The 24997-nt window shown below is 41.8% G+C and overlaps 1 protein-coding gene across 2 annotated transcripts in view; it reads left to right on the top strand.

Moving 5' to 3' along the window:
* The first annotated feature begins 1407 nt into the window (after window positions 1–1407).
* Window positions 1408–24997, top strand: part of arhgap22 (Rho GTPase activating protein 22) — a 33213-nt gene continuing 9623 nt past the window's right edge. The window contains exons 1-4 of one of the 2 annotated variants that reach the window (XM_034185181.1): window positions 1408–1519; window positions 16158–16354; window positions 20025–20112; window positions 24444–24572. In XM_034185181.1, the coding sequence (XP_034041072.1) occupies window positions 1477–1519; window positions 16158–16354; window positions 20025–20112; window positions 24444–24572 (457 nt within the window). In that variant the 5' untranslated portion in view covers window positions 1408–1476. Of the gene's footprint in view, window positions 1520–4747; window positions 4927–16157; window positions 16355–20024; window positions 20113–24443; window positions 24573–24997 lie in introns of those variants that run through there. The other variant, XM_034185180.1, reaches the window with a different exon arrangement.

Genomic DNA, 24997 nt, shown 5'->3' with positions numbered 1-24997 from the left:
TTTGTGCCAAGCAAGCGGTTATTTAGGAAGACAAAGATGTGTTACATTTCTCTGGATGTGATCCAGCACACAGTTTCTTCAGTGTTGAGGACCTCAGCGCTTTGAGAAGAACCAAGTGCACACTCACGTTTCACCTGGCTGTGGCAAATAGATGGATACTTTCAAGATGTGGATCTGGACCAATTGTTTGCCTGGGTGGTTGCCACCCACGACCTGTGTTGATTCTGCGGTTTGGTAGATGCAGAGGCGGGTGGCACTACAGATGCTCCCAGACCTGACCGTCAACATACTTCTTTTAATTACAAATCTGACATGGTGTCAAGTAGATTTTATTATTATTATTATTATTATTATTATTATTTTAAGTTATGATTTGCTGATTGTTGTTATTAGTAGGTCTGGGTAATAGCAGGTGCACTGAATTGTTCTATTCCTCGTACAATGCCATTACCTCGATGACTTGCTCTGTGCCACGGCGCTTCCTCTGCTCTTGATAATTGGACATGGTCTTTTCATGCCTTCAATTACACGCCCTCATCTCCTCTGTGTCCCTAAGGACTGTATTTCTACGTTATACATGATGCTTCCTCGTGTCCTTCAGAGGCTGCAGTGTCTGGACTGTGCGTGTGCCACTTCTATATATCATGTGATATCACTTAGTGTCTGCTGTGCTGCCTGTTCTGCATACAGAGTGGTTACAATGAAACCACATTAACACGGGGAAGCTCATTGCCTTTTCCTCTTTTTCTTTTTTCTCCCTCCTCTCTTCATTAGAGGACTTAAGCTGCTGTTATGTGTCTGACACAATGAAATCCAATGTGTGATGCCTGTTTTTTCTCTGCTGGTGTCAGTGATTTAAAGTATTGGATTTTATCTTCTCTAATAGAAATAAACTACCATGTTGTTTGTTTGTCTGCAGCCACCAACTTGATTTATTCTGTTGAGACCAGAGGAGACAGATGTACAGTAATAAGATCTGAAATAGAAACCTATTTTATGCAGTGCTCAACAGATTTCACTTCTCCATCAAGGCGTCACACTTCCTGAGTGAAAGCCAGACTAAAGAGATGAGCAGCAGATCATTGCACAGCTGTTCTTTATTTATTGTAAAGCGATGCCCGGTTGCCAGAGAAGGCATGATGCATGGTTCTTATAACTGAGGATCTACACGTACCCGTCTGGTCCATCCAGCCATGATGACTTGCTCTCGTGACTCTATCTTTCCTTTCAGTAGAGAATGTTCACATCAGAATTCCTCAGATGCACGTCACTGCTGGTATGGATTGCAAATACAGCCCCTTCTTGTTGGGTATGTGGATGTCATCATTAGATTTATCTCTTCGCGATTATCGAATCAGTCAAGTAGGACTGAGCTTTCACTCAACCCATTGTGTAGACAGGGAGAGGCTTCTGTGTGTGGTGTGGCTCTAGAACTGGACTGAGTGAAGGAGGCATTGTGCAGATGGAGGTGCTGCCATGAAACCATCCCTGAGCAGTAACACTCGAAAGGAATTGGCAGGTAAACCTTTCCCTTCTCTCTGTGTTCTACACACATTTAATCTCTGTCGTGATCAAAATGTTGATGCAAGACCGTTGCATACATCACCTAAGATGTGTTACTATTCCGGAAGACTAAGTCATGACTCACTGAACTCCATGGAGACAGTTCAATAGTACAAGAGTGCCAATTAATGTTATAAGCCTAGAGGACCACCAGGCGAACGAGCACACCCTTCAGGCCAGAATTTTTTTATAATGCAAATGATGGATAAGAAAGCTCAAATAATGAAAAACAACACTAAGGGCCCCTTCACACATTGTTGAATAAATACAACTTAGGGCAAATACCGGCAGAACAGCTCGTATGAGTGAACCATGAAAACATCAAGCTGACAGTCAGGCATGAATGATGCCGCTGCACTGGTTTTGTGCACGCAGGAACACAGTGCGAGCAGCTGCGCGATGTGTAACCACATTGTGCAGCTGCTGTGAAAATAAAAAAAAAATAAAAATACATGCCACCCACAGGATTCAAACAGGCACTTTCTAAAAGCTCTGATTGCCAGTCAGAAACTTTACCACCGAGCTACCATCGCTGTCCTGTAAAAGGTGTGGGAAAATGCCTAATATCAAGAAGAACATGGACGTATTTAAAAAAAAAAATCACACACCATATAAAAACACCACATTTTATTGAATCCCTCTTTTCAAGCAGGCAATACAAGTATGATCCATCTGTTCCTCTGTAGATGACCCATGGTCACAGACATATAGTCATGAAATGACATGAATGAGAAGCAGGGCGGTCTTATAATGTCCACATCTAATGATGATGTGTCCAGCCGACCTCACGCTCATGTCCTGCCCGACACGGATGTCTTGTGGACAGTGCGCTGCAGGACAGACACTGCATCATGTGGAACAGAGCTCACATGGGTGACATGAGATTCAGATCGCCCGCTGCGTGGTATGATCTGGCGGTCTGTTTCACTTGGGGTAGCCTCTCAATGTGTACGCCGTGCGTGTGCTCACTGCAACCCATTGCAACAGTGATATATGTTTTAATGTATGTCCAAGTGAGGACAGCAAGCAGACACATGCATGTCACATTGGACAGTTGTTAGTTCATATCTGTCCAAACAGTACGTGTTCTCCAGCTGGGACGTCCAGAACCACAGATCTCCACAGCTGCTCCTGTCGGCGGGCACCCCCCATGTCAGTTCAGAGCACACATCAACATGTCACTGTGTCTGTTTGCAAAGCCATACTTGTGGAGCACTGAGGCAAATTTCACATCCAGTTCGAAAGTGATCGTCTGCTGACTGTTGTGTGTTGTGTAATAGCGTGAATGGTCACACATTTTCTAAGTGCCAAGCAAATGGCGTTAGATGTTCGTGTGTGTGTGAATTTAGTCAACACCTGCCACGAGAGGGTTTGATGGGCTCTCACAGTGCACCCTCTGTCTTTCAGCCGCTGGTGTGTGCAAATAGTTGTAGCAACAGGTGTACAAGGCATTGGAGGCAGCTACGATTTTACACTTATTGCAAACAATTCCTGCTTCATGTGCACTTCATGCACAATTCGACCACATTCATACTATGTGTGAAGGGGCCCTCAATATCCATTATGTAACTTGAAAAATTAGAAATAATTTGCATGCATCGCAGTGCTTTGCAAAGCATTGTGTGATGCTGCTCATAAGCATGAGCGTAAGCATAAGCAACCTCTGTGTTTTTGACAGGATTTGAGCCCTTTTGAATTTAAATCGTAAGGGGTTTAACTGAATCGGACACATCTTGATAGAATCGGACACTGAACGCTGATAGTACTAATAGTTTTGGAGAAGCTATGAGTATTATTAGCTAACATTAATTATTACATTTTGGACTCACATGCCTTTCCAGCAGGAGGCAGTAAGCTTGAGTGTGTGATTTTTTTAATACGTTCAATGTAAGAGTACAGAACCCGGGAGAGGTCACTTAAAGTGATTTTTTTTTTTCTGGCCATGATAATTTGTGCGCACGTTTTCCTTTAATTGAGCCCACGAATTAATAAAACGTGCTCTCAAATGAATAAAACGTGCGCATATTCACTCTCCACATGCAAACCAACAGCAAAATGTTTTGCATGTGGAGAGAATGTGCGCTCATTTTATTATATTGTGCACACGTTTTATTATATTGTGCGCATGTTTTATTAGAAATGGATGTGGTCAGGGTATATCATCATGGTTTGGACGCACAAGGACATATAGAGAACTCTGGCTACCCAGCATGGCATCATCTGGAGTTTAAGCACAGTCGAATGGCCATTTGTCTGGGATTCGCTGACATTTGGCCACAGGTGTGGAAGCTGATCACGCCATTTGGCCATGTTGAACTGTGGCCGATGATTTGGCCCAGCTCCGACCTGCGTTCGACATGCCGTGCAAATGCTGCAACACGATCAGTTGGCAGTGCGACCTCATCTTGCACACCATTCGAAAGTGTTTCCATTGCCTAATGTAGAGGGCATGTGCAGTGGCTGAATGGTTGTGGTGACTGCTCTATGAGGCGTTCAAGGCAACTCTGATTTTTCACAAGTGGCGTACAATTCCTCCTTTGTGCGCCAGTGAGCTTCAGTTGTGTTATGTGTGAAGGGGCCCTTTTTTTTTTTGCAGATTGTGGCTCTCTTCCCATGAAGGTGACAAAGAAATTACACTTAAGACACAAATATGGCTACTAATGGCCCTGCTTCTGGGCTACTCCATCAGTATGGCAATGAAATATGAGGGCCTCAGTGAGGGCGCCTGCTCCCATGTACATCTGAAGGACTCATTCTAAGCTTGAAAACACATTGATTTGTTGTTGCAGCCAATTATACACTAATGAATAGATGGTTATGAATGCTATATTTCAACGTTCTACACACTGTGGCTTTAATGTTAGTGCTCCAAAAAACAAATTGCATCTTCATGTAAAAACTAGGCCACCGCAGTGTAAAGACCAAGAAAATAGATGTTAAGACAGAGGACACGCCAACAGACATATTTATAGAGAATGAGAAATTGATACTGAGACTGTGCTCAGAGAGCCGGGAGGTGGGCAGGGCACTAGGTACAGTATGTGAGAACATCATCACGGTGAGGCAGTGGGAGACGGAACGAGAGGAGGGGACGTGTGTGAAATCAGGGAGTCTGAGATAGCAAGCAGAGGAGAGAGAGAGAGAGAGAGAGAGAGAGAGAGAGAGAGAGAGAGAGAGAGAGAGAGAGAGAGAGAGAGAGAGTGATGCTTCAAGAGGGGAAAGAGTAACAGGGCGAGGCAGCGGCGTGAGGCGTTGAGTGTGGGTGAGCAGGAGGGATACAGGGATGCAGTCATGTCTCCATGACAGGGAGCAGCACAGCAACGGTAACCATGCTGAGCCCTAAGATAAAACAGGCACGCCGGGGTAAGCACCATCCCTCCTCCTCCTCTTTTTACAACCCTTCTCTGTCATCTCTGTCCTCTCCGCAGTCTGTCTCTTCCCTACACTCCCTTTCTCTCGTCGTTTCTGCAGAGCTCTTTGTGATAATGTCCTGCATGTTGTCACTGGGGTTCAGTGACATTGACATCAAGAAGGTGTTAAAGCAGCGTTCTGCATCGCAGTGACTCCTGGCACTGAGTTGACTTGCATGTTAAGCGGCGCTTTATCTGATGTGCACGGTGCTGTTTAACAGTTATGGCTCACAGGGTGATGTAATCCCCCCTCACTATACCCTGTTTGGTCCTGATGGTGATGCTGAAGGTGGTAGTAACTGGTGGAAGGATCCTGATTACCTTGGCACTTCAGATTGCCCATCTTTGCGCCACCTATTGACTGTGTTTGAGCAGGTGATAAATCCTATGGATTAGGATTATGGGCACAATCCAGAACTCTGAACTCATGTCAGTCAGCAGCTGAGTGTCAAACATACAGCAGCATGTCATCCAGTTGTGAAGACTGAAGGCAGAACCCCAGACATACTACATGGCTCTCATATGTCCATGTGAAGATTTATGTTGTGCAGAAATAGTTGTTATTATCATAGCAGGGGGTTAGTTGACTGCTAACTCACTCTACCAGTTCTACCAGTAAGTTAAAACGTGTGTATCAAAGGGGAGTGGCTCATGTTGACATCAGCGGCACCAGAGGATTTTTTTTTTCTTGTTTTTGGCGGGGGGGGCATCATGCATAATCATGGCAGTGCAGACCTTGCAACTACCTTGCATGACTTATAATTCACATGTATAATATACATTAAATCAAACAAGTACAATAATTACTGATTAAAATGACATCAATAACTGACGAGCAAATCTACGCAAGAAGCTCCAGTTTTGCACAGTAGAATATTAATCTGAAAATGCACTGATTGCAGTTTGTGTTGTGTTTGATCGTACTTAATTATACGACATTGACATATTATTTATTTCCACTGACTGCCATGTTGTTGATCAAGCATGTGAGTCTGTGCTGCCAACTTGGGAACAGGAGGAAATGCTTCAGGTTATCTTCATGAAAAGTTGCAGTAAACATAAGAAAAGTAATGCACAAAAATCTGTACACATCCTATGTATTTGTCAGGTAGGAGGTGGTGGTGACATCACAGAAAACAAGAAATCTGAGATCTCTGATGTCCGCCAAGGGTTGTCGAGGACTCAAACTCAAAGATATGTGATTCACATCGTGACCTGGACTTTACCTGGATCCGGATTCCACGACACAATGCAATAATTGCATGCTGATCCAGAATGGTCCCACTGATCAAGCTGTTGCAATGTGATATTTAATTCACAAGCTACAACAAAATAGTCTCTTCCTGATCTTGGTTTTACATCGTGGTGTTGTATCCGTGAAGTAGTTTTGACGTAATCCTTAAAAGTCTACAAAGTGAAATCGTGATCTAGAATCTGGATCCAGATCACCTCCAAAATTCAGTGGGATCTTCCATGTCTTAATATCTATCTGTGGTGCAAATTTGGTGAGAATTCGTGAAGCTTTTTTTTTTTAATGTAAACCTTCAAAGCCTATATAAACTGAAATCCGGATCTGGATCATCTCCAAAATTTAATGGAGTCTTCCATGGCCTAATATCTATCTGTGGTAAAACATTCTGTCAAAATCCAGTAGTTTTGACGTAATCCTGCAAACAGACAGACAAATAAATAAATGCCAATGATTTTATTATGTCCTTGGCGGACGTAACAAGGCGGATGATTTTCTTACAGAAATAAAAAAAAATGTTATCTGTTCAAGACCACCGGTGCCCATTCCTCATGTAATGTGGAGTTGCATCAGGAAGGGCATCCGGTGTAATAACTGCCAAAGCAACATGCAGATCTGCTGTGGTCACCCTGAGCAAAAAAACAAAACAAAACACAAAAGCCTTAGATTATTGTTATTCTGACCCTAACATGCCTTTATAAACACTAAATGCAAAAACTGTGTTGCAGATGTACATGGAAATTCAGAGGAATAGCCACAATATATTGCGCTTGCCTTTTGTATATCATACAAAACACTTGAAGACAATACGTCCAATGATAATACACTGTATTATTAATATAGGACATCCTCATGAGACCTCATTATGTCATTATAGGCTGCAAGTTTATTTACTAGCGTGAGACGCGTGATCTCTCTCCTGATAGTCATTATCTTATTCTACGCTATCAGTCGCAGTTATGACATAAAAAGATGATGTGACGGAGAAATGCCTTTTCTTTATCCTTCATGAGCGCAGTACGTTGTGCACTTGCCATCATTCATTTGCAGTAATGGTATTCTGCTTTGATTAGATTCCCAGGTCTGCTTTCCTCTGACCCTTTTATACAACATCATGCAGGACACAGCACCTCGATCTGCTCGCAGATATCACACGAGAATCATGAAACAGCCCAGCAGTTTCTGTCACATACAGGAAGGGATTATTCGTAAAATTGTTAGTGAGCAGAGCTGGTTCATAAGGCTCAATTAGTAGGATTATTTAGTTACATTTCAAACTAAATTCTAGCATAAGGCTGCCATCAGCTTTCAAAGGTTCATGCCTAATTATTCCTACCAGTCTTCAGTGGTAATCTAGCCACAAATATCAAGACATTTTGTGAGTGCAACATGATAAAGTTATTATAATCTCATATATGCATTATAGAAATGTTGATTGTATATTTAAAGCTGCAGTGTGCAAGATTTAGTGGCGTTAATTAGCAGAAAAGAAATATAGCATTCATAATCATCTGTTCATTAATGCAACCAGGCTTGGACTGATAATCTGTGATTTTGGGCATTTGCCCGGTGGGCCGCTGCACGTTTAGACATGCGTGGGCCGGCCTTCCCATATTTATAGAGATTATGGAAATATACAGTGTTCTTGAACCGCGCGCTGCTGTCAACACGAGGAAAGTCCGTGATCGGTGAAGCTACAGCATTTAATCGGCGCAGCTGCAGAGCCACTTCCTGAATTTGTGTCAAAATAAAAGTTCTGTAGTGTTTCATACACGGCGCAGTCTTATTCTAGGTTTCAGTTTTGTTTCCATTTGATCACACAACGGAGACTTACATCGAGCACAATGATTGACATGACCAACAGCCAATGACAATGGAGAAGCATACAGGGTGGCCAATCAGATTGCAAGAAGAGCAGGCGGCCGCTCCCGCCCCTCTGAATGGATTGAGTCCTCGGCGCCTGGACTTCTCTCCGCTCTTCTACTGATACAAGGTTGGAATCGTTTCTTTTATCTTAATTAACTGTGCTTTACGGACTTCAGCTCCTTAATTTGCTGCTGTGTGAATCCTAGCAGTGGTTACACATTACCGCTCTCTCTCTCTCTCTCTCTCTCTCTCTCTCTCTCTCTCTCTCTCTCTCTCTCTCTCTCACACACACACACACACACACACACACACACACACTTTGGAGACACAAAAACTTTTTTCCGCTTGTGTGCATTTGCTTCCGTTTTGTCAGACTCGGCGCCAGAAAAAAAAATATATTAAGGGGGCGATGAGTTTATCACAGGGGGCGGAGTTGCCCCCCCCCCCCAAAAAAAAATAGTGCGCACTGGAGGAGACGTGCGCTCCTGGAAAGCTTGTGTATTTACGCTGCACCGTTGTAAGAGACTGACCAAGAGTGAAGAGTGATGACAGTATTATTTTTAATTATTATTTGAACGTATAGACGCTCGGTCAAGTGATCGCTTGCATACCACAGAGCCGGGGTTCTGTCGAGATGAGGTGCGCAAACTTTCGACACTCTGAGCTGTGATGTACCTTGGCATTGTCCAATAGGAACGACGCATCGAGCCAAAACACGGAAGAATCGTGGCAGAAACCACTGATCTCTACAAAATGGATTGGACCAATCCGATTGGTGCAGAAACCACTGATCTGTGACAGGACTGCTCATTTATAGAGCAGTTTTCTGAAGAAAAATCATTGGAAATGTTTTGTTGTTGTTGTTACCTCAAAATTTTTGATTACTGTTAAAAAAAAGTTTAGAACACTTGTAATTAAAATAGCTAAATAAATCAATAAATGATTCTTTAGAAACCTTTCATCTGTATTAAAACCACCTGTTATTTCAGATTAGATAATTTCTTGTTTAACATAAGGAACCTCAGACATTTATTTTTAGACAAATAAAATAACATGGAAACTTGTATATTTTTTGAAGTCTGGTAGATTATTTATATCTTATTTCAACCAGAAAAACAAACACTAAATAAATACAAGTGTTTATTATAAATGCAAAAGGAAATAATTTAACAATGACTGCAGTGTGATATATGTATATCACACTGCAGTCATTGTTAAATTATTTCCTATATATATATATATATATATATATATATATATATATATATATATATATAGTCATTTAAACTTGTAATTTCGTCAAAATATGTAATTGCCTTTAATGTTATCAGGACGCCCCCTCGTGGCGCCGGGTCCGCGTTTTGTACTATGATCAAGGTGAAATGACAGTGAAAGTGTGTGTTTAGGTGTGTGTTCATGGTGTTTAGGTGTATAGTATTTGTTCATTGGGGGTTCCGTATGGACGGGTGGGTGTGCGTGTTTGGGGGTGGATTCGTCGGGCCATTAGTGGGCTGGTCCAGAGGAAAAATGCCAGGGCCGAAATTTGTTCCCAGTCCGACCCTGAATGCAACAACAAAATGATATTCATCAGTTCAGAATGAACCTTTCATATCTACACAGGAGTGCCCCCCCCCCCTCCCCCATGGAGGCTGTCATGTTGCAGCGCCATGTTCCCAAAAGTGACATACTTAGCCAACCTTTCGCATCTTGCAGCACAGCCGGAAGACTGAAGAATAAAGAAGAGCAATGGTTACTCCCCTATGCACTGTCAGCTTACTAGTGCACAGTAACAAGTTTGAGAACCCTCATTATTTTTTGGATCACATAGTGATCACTAAAGAAGCCAAGGAAGAATGACTCTCCATTGCCAAAGAAACAAAACTATGAAGGGAAACGCAGTCTGCAACCTCACCACTAAATGACATTAAATCCTACACATATTAATATATATATATATATATATATATATATATATATATATATATATATATATATATATATATATATATATAATTGCCACCATTTCAAAATCTAGATAGCTGGTATGAAAAGTCTCGGACAGTGGACTCATCTCTGTGCTTGTTCTGTTAGACCTCAGTGCTGCTTTTGATACAGTTGACCATAAAATTTTATTACAGAGATTAGAGCATGCCATAGGTATTAAAGGCACTGCGCTGCGGTGGTTTGAATCATATTTGTCTAATAGATTACAATTTGTTCATGTAAATGGGGAATCTTCTTCACAGACTAAAGTTAATTATGGAGTTCCACAAGGTTCTGTGCTAGGACCAATTTTATTCACTTTATACATGCTTCCCTTAGGCAGTATTATTAGACGGTGTTGCTTAAATTTTCATTGTTACGCAGATGATACCCAGCTTTATCTATCCATGAAGCCAGAGGACACACACCAATTAGCTAAACTGCAGGATTGTCTTACAGACATAAAGACATGGATGACCTCTAATTTCCTGCTTTTAAACTCAGATAAAACTGAAGTTATTGTACTTGGCCCCACAAATCTTAGAAACATGGTGTCTAACCAGATCCTTACTCTGGATGGCATTGCCCTGATCTCTAGTAATACTGTGAGAAATCTTGGAGTCATTTTTGATCAGGATATGTCATTCAAAGCGCATATTAAACAAATATGTAGGACTGCTTTTTGATTTTTATCTCTAAAATCAGAAAGGTCTTGTCTCAGAGTGATGCTGAAAAACTAATTCATGCATTTATTTCCTCTAGGCTGGACTATTGTAATTCATTATTATCAGGTTGTCCTAAAAGTTCCCTAAAAAGCCTTCAGTTAATTCAAAATGCTGCAGCTAGAGTACTGACGGGGACTAGAAGGAGAGAGCATATCTCACCCATATTGGCCTCTCTTCATTGGCTTCCTGTTAATTCTAGAATAGAATTTAAAATTCTTCTTCTTACTTATAAGGTTTTGAATAATCAGGTCCCATCTTATCTTAGGGACCTCGTAGTACCATATCACCCCAATAGAGCGCTTCGCTCTCAGACTGCAGGCTTACTTGTAGTTCCTAGGGTTTGTAAGAGTAGAATGGGAGGCAGAGCCTTCAGCTTTCAGGCTCCTCTCCTGTGGAACCAGCTCCCAATTCAGATCAGGGAGACAGACACCCTCTCTACTTTTAAGATTAGGCTTAAAACTTTCCTTTTTGCTAAAGCTTATAGTTAGGGCTGGATCAGGTGACCCTGAACCATCCTTTAGTTATGCTGCTATAGACGTAGACTGCTGGGGGGTTCCCATGATGCACTGTTTCTTTCTCTTTTTGCTCTGTATGCACCACTCTGCATTTAATCATTAGTGATCGATCTCTGCTCCCCTCCACAGCATGTCTTTTTCCTGGTTCTCTCCCTCAGCCCCAACCAGTCCCAGCAGAAGACTGCCCCTCCCTGAGCCTGGTTCTGCTGGAGGTTTCTTCCTGTTAAAAGGGAGTTTTTCCTTCCTACTGTAGCCAAGTGCTTGCTCACAGGGGGTCGTTTTGACCGTTGGGGTTTTACATAATTATTGTATGGCCTTGCCTTACAATATAAAGCGCCTTGGGGCAACTGTTTGTTGTGATTTGGCGCTATATAAAAAAAATTGATTGATTGATTGATTGATTGATTGATTGATTGATTGATTTTATTAACTGCCAAAATCTGTAACTTTCAAATGGGTGGTGATATATCATGTTTCAGTAGGCCACTGAAGTTTTTTGTAGGGGAAGATGTATTGTCCAAACGGACAAAAATTACATTTTTTGTATCCAAAAATCCCTTTGGGAGGAAAATTACGGCCCTTTTTAGGGTAGGGGTTAAAGGGGCCAAGACAGTGACATAATCAAAATGTGGATTTTGACCTTTGAATATCTTTGTGAGCCCTCAGTAAGCCTCATTGATCTTATGGTATATGAATGTATGGATGGAATTCTCCCATTTAGCGTTATATTTTTCAAGGCTAACTGAGGGTGCCGCCTATAGGTGGTGCTTCAAGTCACAACTTTTGGCATTTTGGGCTACATTTTGGACCCTCACAGGGCCTGTGCCCTGAATAAGCCTTGCTCATTTATGCATATTTGGATACACTGGGACAAGTTCTTTCCAAATTTGCATAAATGGCGGTGGCTTAGATAGGGTGCTTTTGCATAGGTGGCACTCTTTATGTTAAGAACATGATATTTGGTGATTTTCATTTAGCCATATCTCGGTGCGCCCCCTATGGATTTCAGTGAAACTTGTTTTATTATGTTCCTCTATATCTCTGCTATTCAGGATAAAGGTATCAGGAAGCTTTTTGCCTCAGAACAAAATCTGCGCAAGTTCTGAGTTATTTTGTACAAAAGCAGACTCACACGGGTGTTTACAATAGGCTGATACACTGCTGGGAACAAAGTGAATAAGTAAGTGATTTTCCCATAAGTGAATTAACTTATTATTAAGTATTTTTCTTCATAACTGCGGTTTTGTCATTGTTGAAAGTCAAATCCAGGAGGAAGGCTTCAAGCATCGTCATTTATCCTACATATAAGCATACGCAACTTAAAATATGGGCTTGATTTTCATCAATAAACAATGTGATAAATAATGTTGGTCTCTGTGACCCAGTAACAAAATAGGAGGAAAAACAACTAAGACCTTCAGCTTTTGTAGGATCTTCATTTAATGAAAGATACTTAAACAAGAAATTTGACATGCAAATCTTTTTTTACTCAGTATTCCAAGATGCATAAAAGTACATCAAAATGAAATAAGATTTAATACACAAAACGCACAAATTGCCGGTGTATCAAAATAAACTATAAACTACCATCACTACCATAGTGTGAAGTTTGGATGAAGTGCGCACTTAGTGTGCATGACGCAGAAATCGTGTGGAAATTGTATGCAAACTGTGTGAAATTGTCCCTGCCTCAAACGCCTCATACACCTGTTGCTGCAACAATTTGCGCACACCAGCGGCTGAATGACAGAGTGTGCACTGTGCAAACCCATCATACCCTCTCGCAACAGGTGTTGGCCAAATTCCAAGTAACACGCACAAACATCTAACACCGCTTGCTGACAAACACTGTTGGGTCAGTTATCACAGTACTTTTCTTCTTTTTTTTAGAAAATACATTTGTCTGCTTGTTACTTAGAGCTCCTATAACTTGTAAAAAACAGTGATTGTGGTGTAGTGGTAGAGTTGCTGTCTGGTGATCAGGTGGTGTGGGTTCAAATCTTGTAGGTGGTGTTTTTTTTTTTTTTTACCAGGATTGTTTAACCACAGGGTTCTGTATTGCGTCCCCCTTTATATTATTTCTATCAACCCAGTGATATTCTCTAATTATACAGCTGGTTTTATTTCATTTTCCTCCAAATCAGCAGCACGATGTGGTGCAGCTCATCTCATGGAACACAATGCGAGCAGCTGCAGCAGTGTGAGATGCTCTTTCTGCTCAACAGACACAGTCACACCGGCGTCGTGCATGCCTGCCCGTTGACGCGATGTTTTGTGGTGCGCAAATTCGAAGTGTTTCGCGCTGTTTTGCCGTATTTGTCCAAACTCCATCCAAACTTCTCACTATGTGTGAAGGGGCCTTAAGAAAGGTATTGTTTGTCTATATGAAAGCCTAATTTGATCTTATTCTTTGCTGCTATGCTGATTCAAAAGATGTATCAGTAAATCCTAAAACAGATCATCCATGAGAGCTGCAGCTTTTTTGTGCTCAGTAAGGGAGAGGTGGGCAATAGTGTGGCATGAGGGGACAAGTTGGTGCAGGTTTTCCTTAAGGCACCTTCACACATGCATGAAATTTGGCTGCGCACTGCCCACAATTTGTTGTTAGATGATACGGACTTTGACACTGGCACGGAATCTTGCGTGCCAATGAGTAAACTCATTGTAAACTGTGCATGCAGTTACATGCAGTGTTTGCGAATAGGTTGCGCAGTGTTCATGGCTAATTCATGCAAGTGGCACGAAATTTATGCATGCCAAATATTTTGAACATTTCAAAATCTTTATTGCACACTGGCTCATAGCCGCGCACAGTTCACAGACAGTTTACGATGAGTTTACTCATCGTAAACTGTCACGTAAACTCACTGGCACTCTAAATTACGTGCCACTGCGGGGATCAAATTCATGCAAGTGTCAAGGCACCTTTACTCCTGATTTCACAGATGATGAGAACTTTAAGTTGAAGAGAGGATCTGATCAGTAAAACCACCTGCTGAGGTGATCGGTTGCAAGGAAAACCTACACTGTCTGTGCACTTGCTGCTTTGCAATAAGGTGACTCTGCACCCAACATACAGTTAAATCAAATAGATGATACGTGACATCCTCAAAAAAAAGGGAGAAGCTCTACCATTTTGCTAATCTTTAATACTTAGCATCTGGGGCAGTGTGACGTTAAATGAAATCAATATTCCATTCACGGGATCCAGTCTTCTGGAATAACCAATCCAGTAAATGGTTGTGCATAGCATAATGGACCATGTGGGTTTTTAATAAAGGTACTGCAGCAGTGTCGATGGACAGATGTCACAGAGTACTACAATAAAGAATCACTACACTTTGGGGCAACAGAGATTTCCAGCCTCTTTGTCCACTTCAGCCGTTGGCTTCGAGTTTTGATCCTAACTGATCCTCGTGGTCTCTGCAGCCTTCACTGTAATCGTGACTCTGCAAATAAAAGACATTCAGAAATAGGAGGAATTTTAAAGAATGAGCTCAGGAGATGCTGATAAGGAGAAGGAGAAGGTGAAATAGAGATTTCATTGTAGACCCTCACAGCTACATTCCATGCTGTCCTCAGCAGAAACCGACCTGCAATTAACAGAGAAAAAAAGAGATGCATTGATTTCTCTCTCTTCTCCTGTTTATCTCTCTCACACTCTCTCTACGAGTCCACAGGAATGACTCCTCTCATGCTGTTTTTCTTCATTAGCATTTGCATGCATGTCCTAATGTATGGTTGCCACCAGTATTTGTAGCAATTAATGCACAACTTGATGAATAGTGAATCTCCTCTCAGTGAAATATTTGCTACTGGGTGACCACTTCTGCTCCACACAACCATTGACTCGAATGGTTAATCCAGATGACAGGATCCCTGCAATGGAATACTGATTTCATCTGATGTCACACTGCTCCACTTGCTACATCTTAAACATTAGCAAAATGCCAGCGCTTGCCCCAACTCCAATAATCACTTTGGCAACAACATCTTAATTTAGTGTTAAATTAAGTCTGGGTAGACTCCACCTCATGCCTTCCTGTCACCCTTTTGTGCTGGTTTTATGATAGTTATGCCATGGTTAAAATGTTACATGGGAGCTCATTTTGAAGTGGAATGTGTGGACTTTTTTTATCCTTATGCCCAGTGGTGATGGATTAACCCTTAGAGCCCTCAGGATATGTTCTGGATTTTACCATGCCATAAATAATTCCCCTTTTAAGGTACTTTCTTTGAGTATGATGCCGGTGTGTTGCATATCAAAATGTTCAGAACAACCTGAGCTTTTTTTTAATGTGAGACACATATTTGTCTCAAACACTGGGTAAACACATGATCTATGAATATATGTATGATGAAAAGTAGACCAGGAGGCAGGAGAGCATCATTAGGTCTTTAAGGGTTAAAAGAATAAGGTTTTATATGCGAGAGAGAGAGAGAGAGAGAGAGAGAGAGAGAGAGAGAGAGAGAGAGAGGAGAGAGAGAGAGAGAGAGAGAGAGAGAGAGCAGACTCCGCACTATTCAAAATTCAGTTGGTATATCTTATATATTATATTCCATTTCTAAGGTGAAACTATGCTAGTATACTAAGGTATATCTAAATAGCTAAAAAGGAAGAGTAAAATAGAAGAGTAGCAAAGAGTTGAGTAGAGCCACTTAGGTGCCTGGTCTTGAGAACCAGGATGGTTCAACATGTTCAACACTGAAAGAAGATGCCCATGAATAGTAATTTTTGTAACTGTGTGCTCCTTTATCTGTCCTGCGTACAGCCTTCCCCTCACTTTGCCTCTGTTTTATTGTTGTTGTTGTTATTTCCTGGGGGATCCACCTGTGTCGACCTCAGCACGCTCCAAGAGTATGGTGTTGGGGGAGTTGTCCCGGGTGTCCAGGCCGTGTTCCCCTCTGGATCAAGAGAAAGCTCTGAAGGCAGGCTGGCTGAAAAGACAACGGAGCATCATGAAGAACTGGCAACTGCGCTGGTTCGTCCTGAGGACTGAAGCGCTGTACTTCTACAAGGACCAGGATGAAACCAAAGCCCAGGTGACACATTAGGATGAAAACAAAAAAAGGTTTAACTCATCACATGTAAAATGGTATCACTGCAATTTTATGTCAGCTGTGGACCAGCTAATCCTCTGAAGCTAGTGATTCTTTCAAATTAGACAAAAAAAACTTTTCCTGGGTTTAAAATACCAGAGGTGGGACAAAGTCATCATCAAGTCACTCTCAAGTCATGAATTAGCAAGTCCCAGGTCAAGTCTCAAGTCATAATGACCACCAATTGTTTGCAAGCTAACTTGAGACTTGACTTGGGACTTGCAGATTGATGACTTGAGAATGACTGACAGTGACTTTGTCCCACCTCTGTAAAATACTAGGTAATAGTACCCTTGGGCATGAAGACAGCAAAGGCTATGGCAGTCTGACATTTGGCCCTAATTATCTTGACCATCACCTAAATGATTGGCCTGTGGTTGATCTTGTCAGGGCAGTGTATGTCACATTTGGTCCCGATTGTGTTGAAAATCAAATTCCTGGACCTTTACTCAAATACATTTTTAAGGGCAATTTCAGGATAATTTACATACCAACTGGCAGTCTATCTAGGGTATACTCTGCTTCTTGTCCAGAGACCGCTGGGATAGATACTCCAGCCCTCCCTTGACCCTTAAAGGACATGTCGCACCAAAATCATAACAGTTTAGATTTAGGCTGTTAGTGGCCATCTAATGATCCACCTGGATTACTTTGTGCACTTCCGCGACCGGTTTCAAAATATATGGCATTTGCAGCAAACACCTATGGAGACTTCTGAAAACAAAGTACTCAGGTGTTTCCAACAAGTGACATCACTACTAAAAGCATCTCAGTGTGCACTTCAATGGAATGTAGCTGCTAACGTTAAGAACTGAGGCACAGATTAATTCCAAAGTTTACATAAGTGTGATGTCGTGTTATGATGACTCATTTTTAAGTGAACTCCACACGAACAAAGAAGTGCACGCATGTGTGTGCGAAGCCGGCTCCAGCTTCGCCTCTCTCATGACCGTGGCACGTTAAATAATGTCCATTAATTCTTAGAAATAATCAGTGTTGCCACAGTTACTTTGAAAAAGTAATCCAATTACTGATTACTGATTACTCCTTGAAAAAGTAACTTAGTTACTTTACTGATTACTCAATTGTAAAAGTAACTAAGTTAGATTACTAATTACTTTTTTAGTTACTTTTCCCAGCTGTCGACAACCCTCTGCCACCTCAACATGACAATGATACCTGTTTTGCCAAAACTCACTTTATAGTCACCCTTTCTTGACTTCAATGAAAATAAATACTTGTTTTATAAAAAGTAAAATAAAGACCTCTTTCTTGACCTCATATTTAACGTTTGACAGCACTGTAACAGTAAAACTTGCAATTTCTAACCTACATTTTTTATAAATGTAACTATTAAATTCTAACATTTTTCTAACATTTAAATTCTCTCTAAACATTTTGTCGAAATTATTATTATTTTAAGCAATATTAGTAGTTGTAGTAAAAAACGGCTTCAAAACTGGACCTTTAATCTAGGGGTGTTGTGAGGGGGGGCACATCCTTGCCCCACACCCCCATTCCATCTGGATTCGCCCCTGCTTTGGCGTTTGAGCACAAAGAATGGATAATATTTATTTATGCAGAAAACATGACCAGATTTACAGGTAAGAAAGTTTTATTGCATTTTCACATCATGTGGTCCTCAGAAAGAGTGTTTAGGTGCATTTGAGTGGAAAATAGTGTTAGTTGTTGACACGTCGCGGAGGATCAGCTGTTTTTAACGACCAGATACAGAGTGGCTCAGCTCACAATTCTAAATAAAGGAGGGAAAAAAGTATAAAAAAGTCTTTGTAAAGCTCAGTGCAGGTGTGCTGATCACCGCGCTTTAAGAGGTGAGACGAGTCGAGCAGCTGCAAAAAAACACGGATGAAAAGCTCACAGCTCGCTTAAAGTGGGTAGTTCAGTCGAACCCCGACCTCCTGCCCACGGACCGAGTTTAATGCTGCTATCGAACCACAATGATAAATAATAGTAACGCACAGTGACATGGAGAAGTAACTTTAATCTGATTACTGATTTGGAAAGATTAACGCATTAGATTACTCGTTACTAAAAAAAAGTGGTCAGATTAGTAACGCGTTACCGGCATCACTGGAAATAATGTACCAGTATTCTGACTTTTTCTAGTATAACAAATCCATCTCTGTGTCCAGGCAGTCTATTAAAAACAGTGTCAGATGTCCCCATGTCCATGTCCACAGCTTCAGTAAACCAGCATCCACACAAATAGCGTGTCACCACACTTTGGGTTCCAAAATCTGACACTAAGAGTTTCAGGGTGAAGCGTGCCATCTCCTTTCTGTAAATCTGAGCCATCACTTTCAAACGGCAGCTCAGAAGCTTCCATTTTGGAGGGAGCAGGCTCATTTCCCTCTGTCTGTCAGTCATTGGGATGTTTCTGTTTTGCTAATAAAGATGTTACACACTGAAAAATGCAAAGTGAAACGTTTTCCAGAAACACGCTTGCTAACGCTCTAAGTGAGAGGAATAAAATACATCCGCAATCACTTATTATTAGCACATATGTGCGGAGACACTTACAATCATGAGTACTTTTATGTTGTCTTACTAACTGGGACATTAAAAAAATGTGAGACGTCCTTTAAATGGAAAGAGCGGGTTCACAAAATGGATGGATGGATTAACATACCAAGTTTGATACAAATCAGCAAAAGTACCTGAGAGAAGTAGACCAACATACAGACAGACATGACTTTGGGTCAGGTCTGTCCAGAACCCACCTATACATATGTGTGCCATATTTAGTGCATAAAAAACTACAACCAGTTGTTTGCCTGGGTGGTTGCCATCCAGGACCAAAGCGATTCTGTGGTGTCATGGATGCAGCGAAGCACATACTAGCACATGCTCCCAGGCTTGACTCTGATTAACAAAAAAAAAGTTTAATTTTGACATTTGAGCCCAATGATCTTGACTCAAATGATTAACCTTTGGTCAATTTGATCTCATCTGAGCAATTCCAGAACCCCTGTGCTTGATTTGGCTGGCATCTGAGAGAAAATGAAAATTATGATATGATATTTCACAGAGAAATAGTCCTCTATTATACTTTCACTCTGTAGGGTAACTAGTCACGTTATTGCCCTGACGTGCTCACTGATAATGTTAGTTGCCCTGTGGTCATACTGTGGTCATTTACTGTAATAATTGAGTCTTGACCTCAATCTGCTGAAAGGTTCATCAAAGTCAGTATGTCAGGAAGCATATGAGGGATAAATGAGTAGAGAGAGACGTCTCCCTGAGTCATCTTCCTTCATCGTTGCTCTCTGGCTTGGACAGGTGCCCAGAGCCCAGTAAATGGCTGAAGGCTCTTTAAAGTAACACATGCTACATATTACAATTCAGACCTTTAATCTGGTTCATTCTGTCCTCCTCCTCTCTGTTCACATGTCTATGGGAGCTTTCTGAAGCTCCTCAACCCTCAGGTGGTCAAAACGCTGATCCACTCCACCACCATGTGGGATGGTCCTCAATGCCTTTCTCTTTCTTTATCTACATGCTCATCTTTTCCTTTTGTCTTAAGTGTTTGAACTGTGAAAATGATTAAGCACTTTCTGACTATCCCAGTACACTCTTCTCCTTCCTCCCACAGGGCTGTATTCCTCTCCATGGCAGTCAGGTCAATGAACTGCCTGCCAATCAGGATGAGCCTGGTCGTCATCTTTTTGAAATTGTTCCAGGTGAGTTGGCAGTTGACAACTCGAGTGTTTAAGGAAATTGCAGATTGTTGGCCCCAGTTTCTTTCCAATTTCAAAATTGAGGAAATTGGGCCCAATTCTTTTAAAATAGGAGGCAAAATTTGTATTATCTACTCTTTTTATATGTGCTTACATAAGAGTGAAATTGAATTTTGCGGAGTACACCAGATTACATCCAGTTACCGTTGCACGATTGTTTGCGCACATGCGCAAAATGCTACTTCCGCATTTTCTCCACACTTTTCAAAAAAGCGCAAATGTTTCTATGAACATCTTAAAACTCATAATCATTCCACAGAGCTGGGGTGCAGTGGGAAAAGGCTTTGTAACCCGCTGACTTTTTATTGACCCGACAGATGCACAGTAGGCCTGCACCCTGTGAATGCAGGGCCCGCGCCGGGACATAGCGCTCAACCAGGCCATGCAGGTAGGGGGGTGCCAGACCGTGAAAAATTTTGTAGTCCAATAATAACATTTTAAAATCCGATCTCAAAGAGAAGTCCATGAATAATTTTATAGGTTAGTAGCAGAACCTTAAAATCTGATCTCAGTGGGACAGGACGCCAGTGAAGGGATGCCAAAATGGGTGTAATGTGGTCGAACTTTCTGCTTCGTGTCAGAGGTCTGGCAGCAGCATTTTGAACCATTTGAAGACCCCTGATGCTGGACTGCGGTAAACCAGAAAATAGAGCATTACAACAGTCCAATATGATGCATCACCTCAGTCCCTGCAAAGTATTTTTGGATATACGTAGAAACTAATATCTGCTGTTTGTGGCCTATGTTAGCTTCTTAAAAATGTATATAATATGGCCCATTTAAATTGCATGTCAATGAGTACAGGCAAATATATACATTATTTTACTTTTTGTTCAACTATGATTCTTGAAAATTATGGTTGTGAGAACTGGATGCTATCCAATGACCAAAGGTGAAAGCTTTTTGTCTTTGGTACTAGGTCTCTTCAGAGGATCCTTGAGGGCCACTGACCACTGTTTGACTTGGTGTCTAACGAGCACACTCAAAGAACTGAGACACAGGGGTTTTAAATATAATTAATACTATTATTTTCAATATACTTGCAACTGTTAATTTTCAGGATTTAAGTAATAATGTTTCATTTGATTTAATTCATTTCAACTACAATACTGTTTTGCACTTAATTGACAATGTTATGTGAAAAAGTTTCCTTAACTTTATCAATTAAATTTAACGTTTTATTTCTTAGAGTGCAGTTACTTAGGGAAGCTCAGACAAGAGCTTCCCTAATGGAACATCACCTAGGATATTTTGGCCATGTGGCATGTTTCTTAGTGTTGGGGACCCCAGTGGCTAGAGAAGGCCAAGGAGACAGCCAGGATTCCCCTGGCTGTAGCCAATGAACAGTTACTTTTGAGAGTTGGGGAACTATTGTCTGCCTGGGTGGACCCATGGTGTCATGAATGCAGTGACATACAACACTGGCGCATGCACTCGGGCTTGACATTATATGGGATGACATAAATACAAGCATCCCTGTCATGGAACCACTGCATAGAAACAGCTTTGATAATTGCACATTGCATTTAGTCAATCACTTGTCTCTCTTCTGCTGTCTCTGCTTTGAGGAGGCAGTTGGCCGTGGCAGTAAATCCTCAGTGCTACACAATGCAGATATATGGATACACATAAGCACAGACGTTTCCTTCGATTACAAGCTGCATTAATGTCAGCAGTAGAAGCCACTGCAGAGCTGCAGAGTAATAACTGGAACACATTGCATCAGCAGAATGTATCTCCAGATGGGTGACAAATTAAACCTGAATACTTGATCACTACCGTCACAGTGAGTGTACCCAGTAGCTCTGTTTGTCTGCAGGGAGTTTTTTTTTTTTTTTTTTACTGCCATGGTTTGGGTCTGTTTGTCCCCTTTGAGGTAAGGGTCACTGCAAATCAAGACAGAGTTGTTCTGGCTGATTACCTTTATCATATAATAAAAATGTTCTGTCCTGATGGAAATCGTCTCTTTCACAATGACAATGCCCCCATCTACAGCATCTACAGGGCATAAGGGCTTGCAGAATGGTTTTAGTGTGAATATTTTATGAATTGTATGCTATGACCTTTGCAGTCATCAGAACCCAACTCAACTGAATACCTCTGGGAGATTTTGCACCAGCGTGGTTGAAGGCACTTTCCACCACCACCATCATCAAAACTCCAAATGAGTGGCTGCCTTTTGGAAAAGTTCCATCCCTCCAGTACACTTCTAGAGACTTGTGGAATCAATGTTGCATTGGAGCTGTTCTGGCTGATCGCTGTGGCCCTGTCAGGGTTTGGACTTTGCTGCATTATGTTTGCTCTGTTGAGTTAGGTTGTTGTATGTGATTTCTCTTGCTGGGTTTTTCCTGCTTTGCTGTTGTCTGTCCCTATCTCTCTTGTCTGTCTCTCTTGGTGGTGGGCAGGGCACACTGTTGGGCCACACCCTTATTCTGGTGCTTTCCAGACACCTGTTCCTAATCTGTAGCTCATCACCAGGCTTCACGGGTTGCACTAGTTATTCGCCAGATCGTTGTGCTTTATGCCATTGCTTCATAGCCTTGTATCGTACGTTTTCTCTACCTGTTTTCTAGCTGTGTTTTTGGACTGCCTGCCTGTTTATTGGACCACGCCCTAGCCTAATGTTTCTGACACTGTTGCTGATTTTGAACTGCCTTTCCGTGTACCAGACCCTGCTTTGTGTGCCAGTAAAACCCTTTTGCCAAATCCCATCTGAGTCTGAGCTCTGCATTTGTGTCCAGCCACTCTGTACCACGGGTTCTGAAAGGCCCATCACAATTAACACTTTATGCTGACTTTTCCTTTAAGTTGACAACTATCTGTATTTGTCACATGATAAACTCTAATCACTAGTTCTCCTAGTGGAATCTCCAGAGTTAGGTTGAGGATAAGTGATAAACAACAGTTAAATGGGCGGTTGACTAAGGACAACTGGTAGTTCCCCTATGTTGGAATTTAAATTAATTTGTAGGCGCTAGGCATGATTCCACAGCAGGAACGTGCAGACCATTTTGGGGCCTGACACCTTTGTGTCTCCACCACAGGAACTGCCCCTGAAAAGTGGTTTTGCAGAACCTCAGTCCGGACCAGGAAAGTCCATTATTGATTCTTAAAGGTGCCAGTTTTATATGTATTGCAGTCGTTACGATAATGCTACCATGTTTTGGATTGATATGGTTCAACTTTTAGAAACTGACTATTCACAATCATTATTTGATTCTGTTGCGTAAAAGAGATTGAGAGTTTACAACCAGCTTTAAGAAATATACTCTATTTACAGCAGGGGTGCCGAAAAGGGGAGAATAAGGAGAAGGATTCTAGGGGCCCATGACTGACAGGGGCCAAGAGAGGCCCCTAATACAATTATAATACTGACAAAATAATATGGGGGGTGGCCTAGTAAGATTTGTTTTCATGGTCCCACAATCCATGGCGGCACCCCTGATTGACAGCAGAAACTCTGTAGTGGTCCTTGAATTGAAATGGTGTCCAATGTCATAATAAGCCAGTGAAAGAAACGTTTATGGGTGAGAAATTTCTTTTAGCTTCTTCCTTTTTGCAACAGTGGATCAGATATAGATCTGCTTATTGATTTGGCACAAGATTTACACCGGATGCCCATCCTGACACAACCCCAGATGTATGAGGAGAATGGGCACGGGCGGTCTCAAACTGGAAACCTTCTGCAGTACCCACTTAAAGCATTTGTAGACTGACTTAGAAAAAATAAAACTAACTGAGAGGTGAAATACAGCTGCTGGTGTCCACAGGGAGCACTGTTTTTCTGGGTCATCTGGCACAAAATAGTATGTGCACATTAAAGCAGGACTCAGTAACGAGGGCATGTACTCTGACAAAAAGCTACCATCTTTTGGACTGTTCCTTAAAAGCACAACTTCACTGAGAATGAATGTAAAAATATTTTGTAATTGTTAGTTTTTGTGTGTTTGATAATGCTTCCAAATACTCAAAAGCAGGCATATAAAAGTCACATGAAGAGGTTGAATTTCACAGCAATCAAAGCTAAAATGAAATGACAAACAGGGTGGCATCAAGCTGTGAGCATCCAGTAGGAGAGGCCAAACCGCATGACTGTCTCTTTGTACTGTACAGGGGTGCTGGCCCAAACACAGTGAGAGTTCTGTTGGATGGAGCTGATACCAAGTGCTGCCATGTGCTAAAAATGATGTGTTCTGGTGTTGGGTTTGAAAAGTCAGAATGATGTTTTGTTCTTTTGATGTCTCTCACATAAAGTAATGAGGTTCTGTTTTCAGGAGGGAGTGGAGAAAAAGATCGAACTGGTGTAAGCCACGAATCTTTCCTGCTGATGGCTAATTCTCCAAACGACATGGAGGAATGGGTCCGAGCCATACGCAGAGCCATATGGGCGCCTCTCGGAGGGGGTATGACATTTAACACAGACATGAAATGTTGTATTTCTCTGCTGCTCTTCACTGTAAAACTCTATGAGTTGGTTGAACTCAAACCATTTGAGGAAACCGATTGCCTTAAACCGGATACTTACTCCCCCTCTAGCTGCCACCTTATCGTGGTGGGGGAATTTGCGTACCCGGATGATCCTAGGAGCTATGTTGCCGGGGGCTTTGTGCTCCCTGTAGGGTCTCCCAAGGCAAACAGGTCCTAGGTGACGGGTCAGACTAAGGGCAGTTCAGAACCTCCATGACCAGTAAAAGATCAAGGACCGTGACGTCGCCTGGTATGGCGGAGCCGGGGTCCCACCCTGGAGCCAGGCCTGGGGTTGGGGCTCGTGCGCGAGCACCTGGTGGTTGGGCCTTAGCCCATGGGGCCCAGCCGGGCTCAGCCCGAA

The sequence above is a fragment of the Thalassophryne amazonica genome, chromosome 13 (genome assembly GCF_902500255.1).
Source record: "Thalassophryne amazonica chromosome 13, fThaAma1.1, whole genome shotgun sequence".
NCBI lineage: Eukaryota > Metazoa > Chordata > Actinopteri > Batrachoidiformes > Batrachoididae > Thalassophryne > Thalassophryne amazonica.
This window is presented reverse-complemented; position numbering and strand designations above follow the sequence as displayed.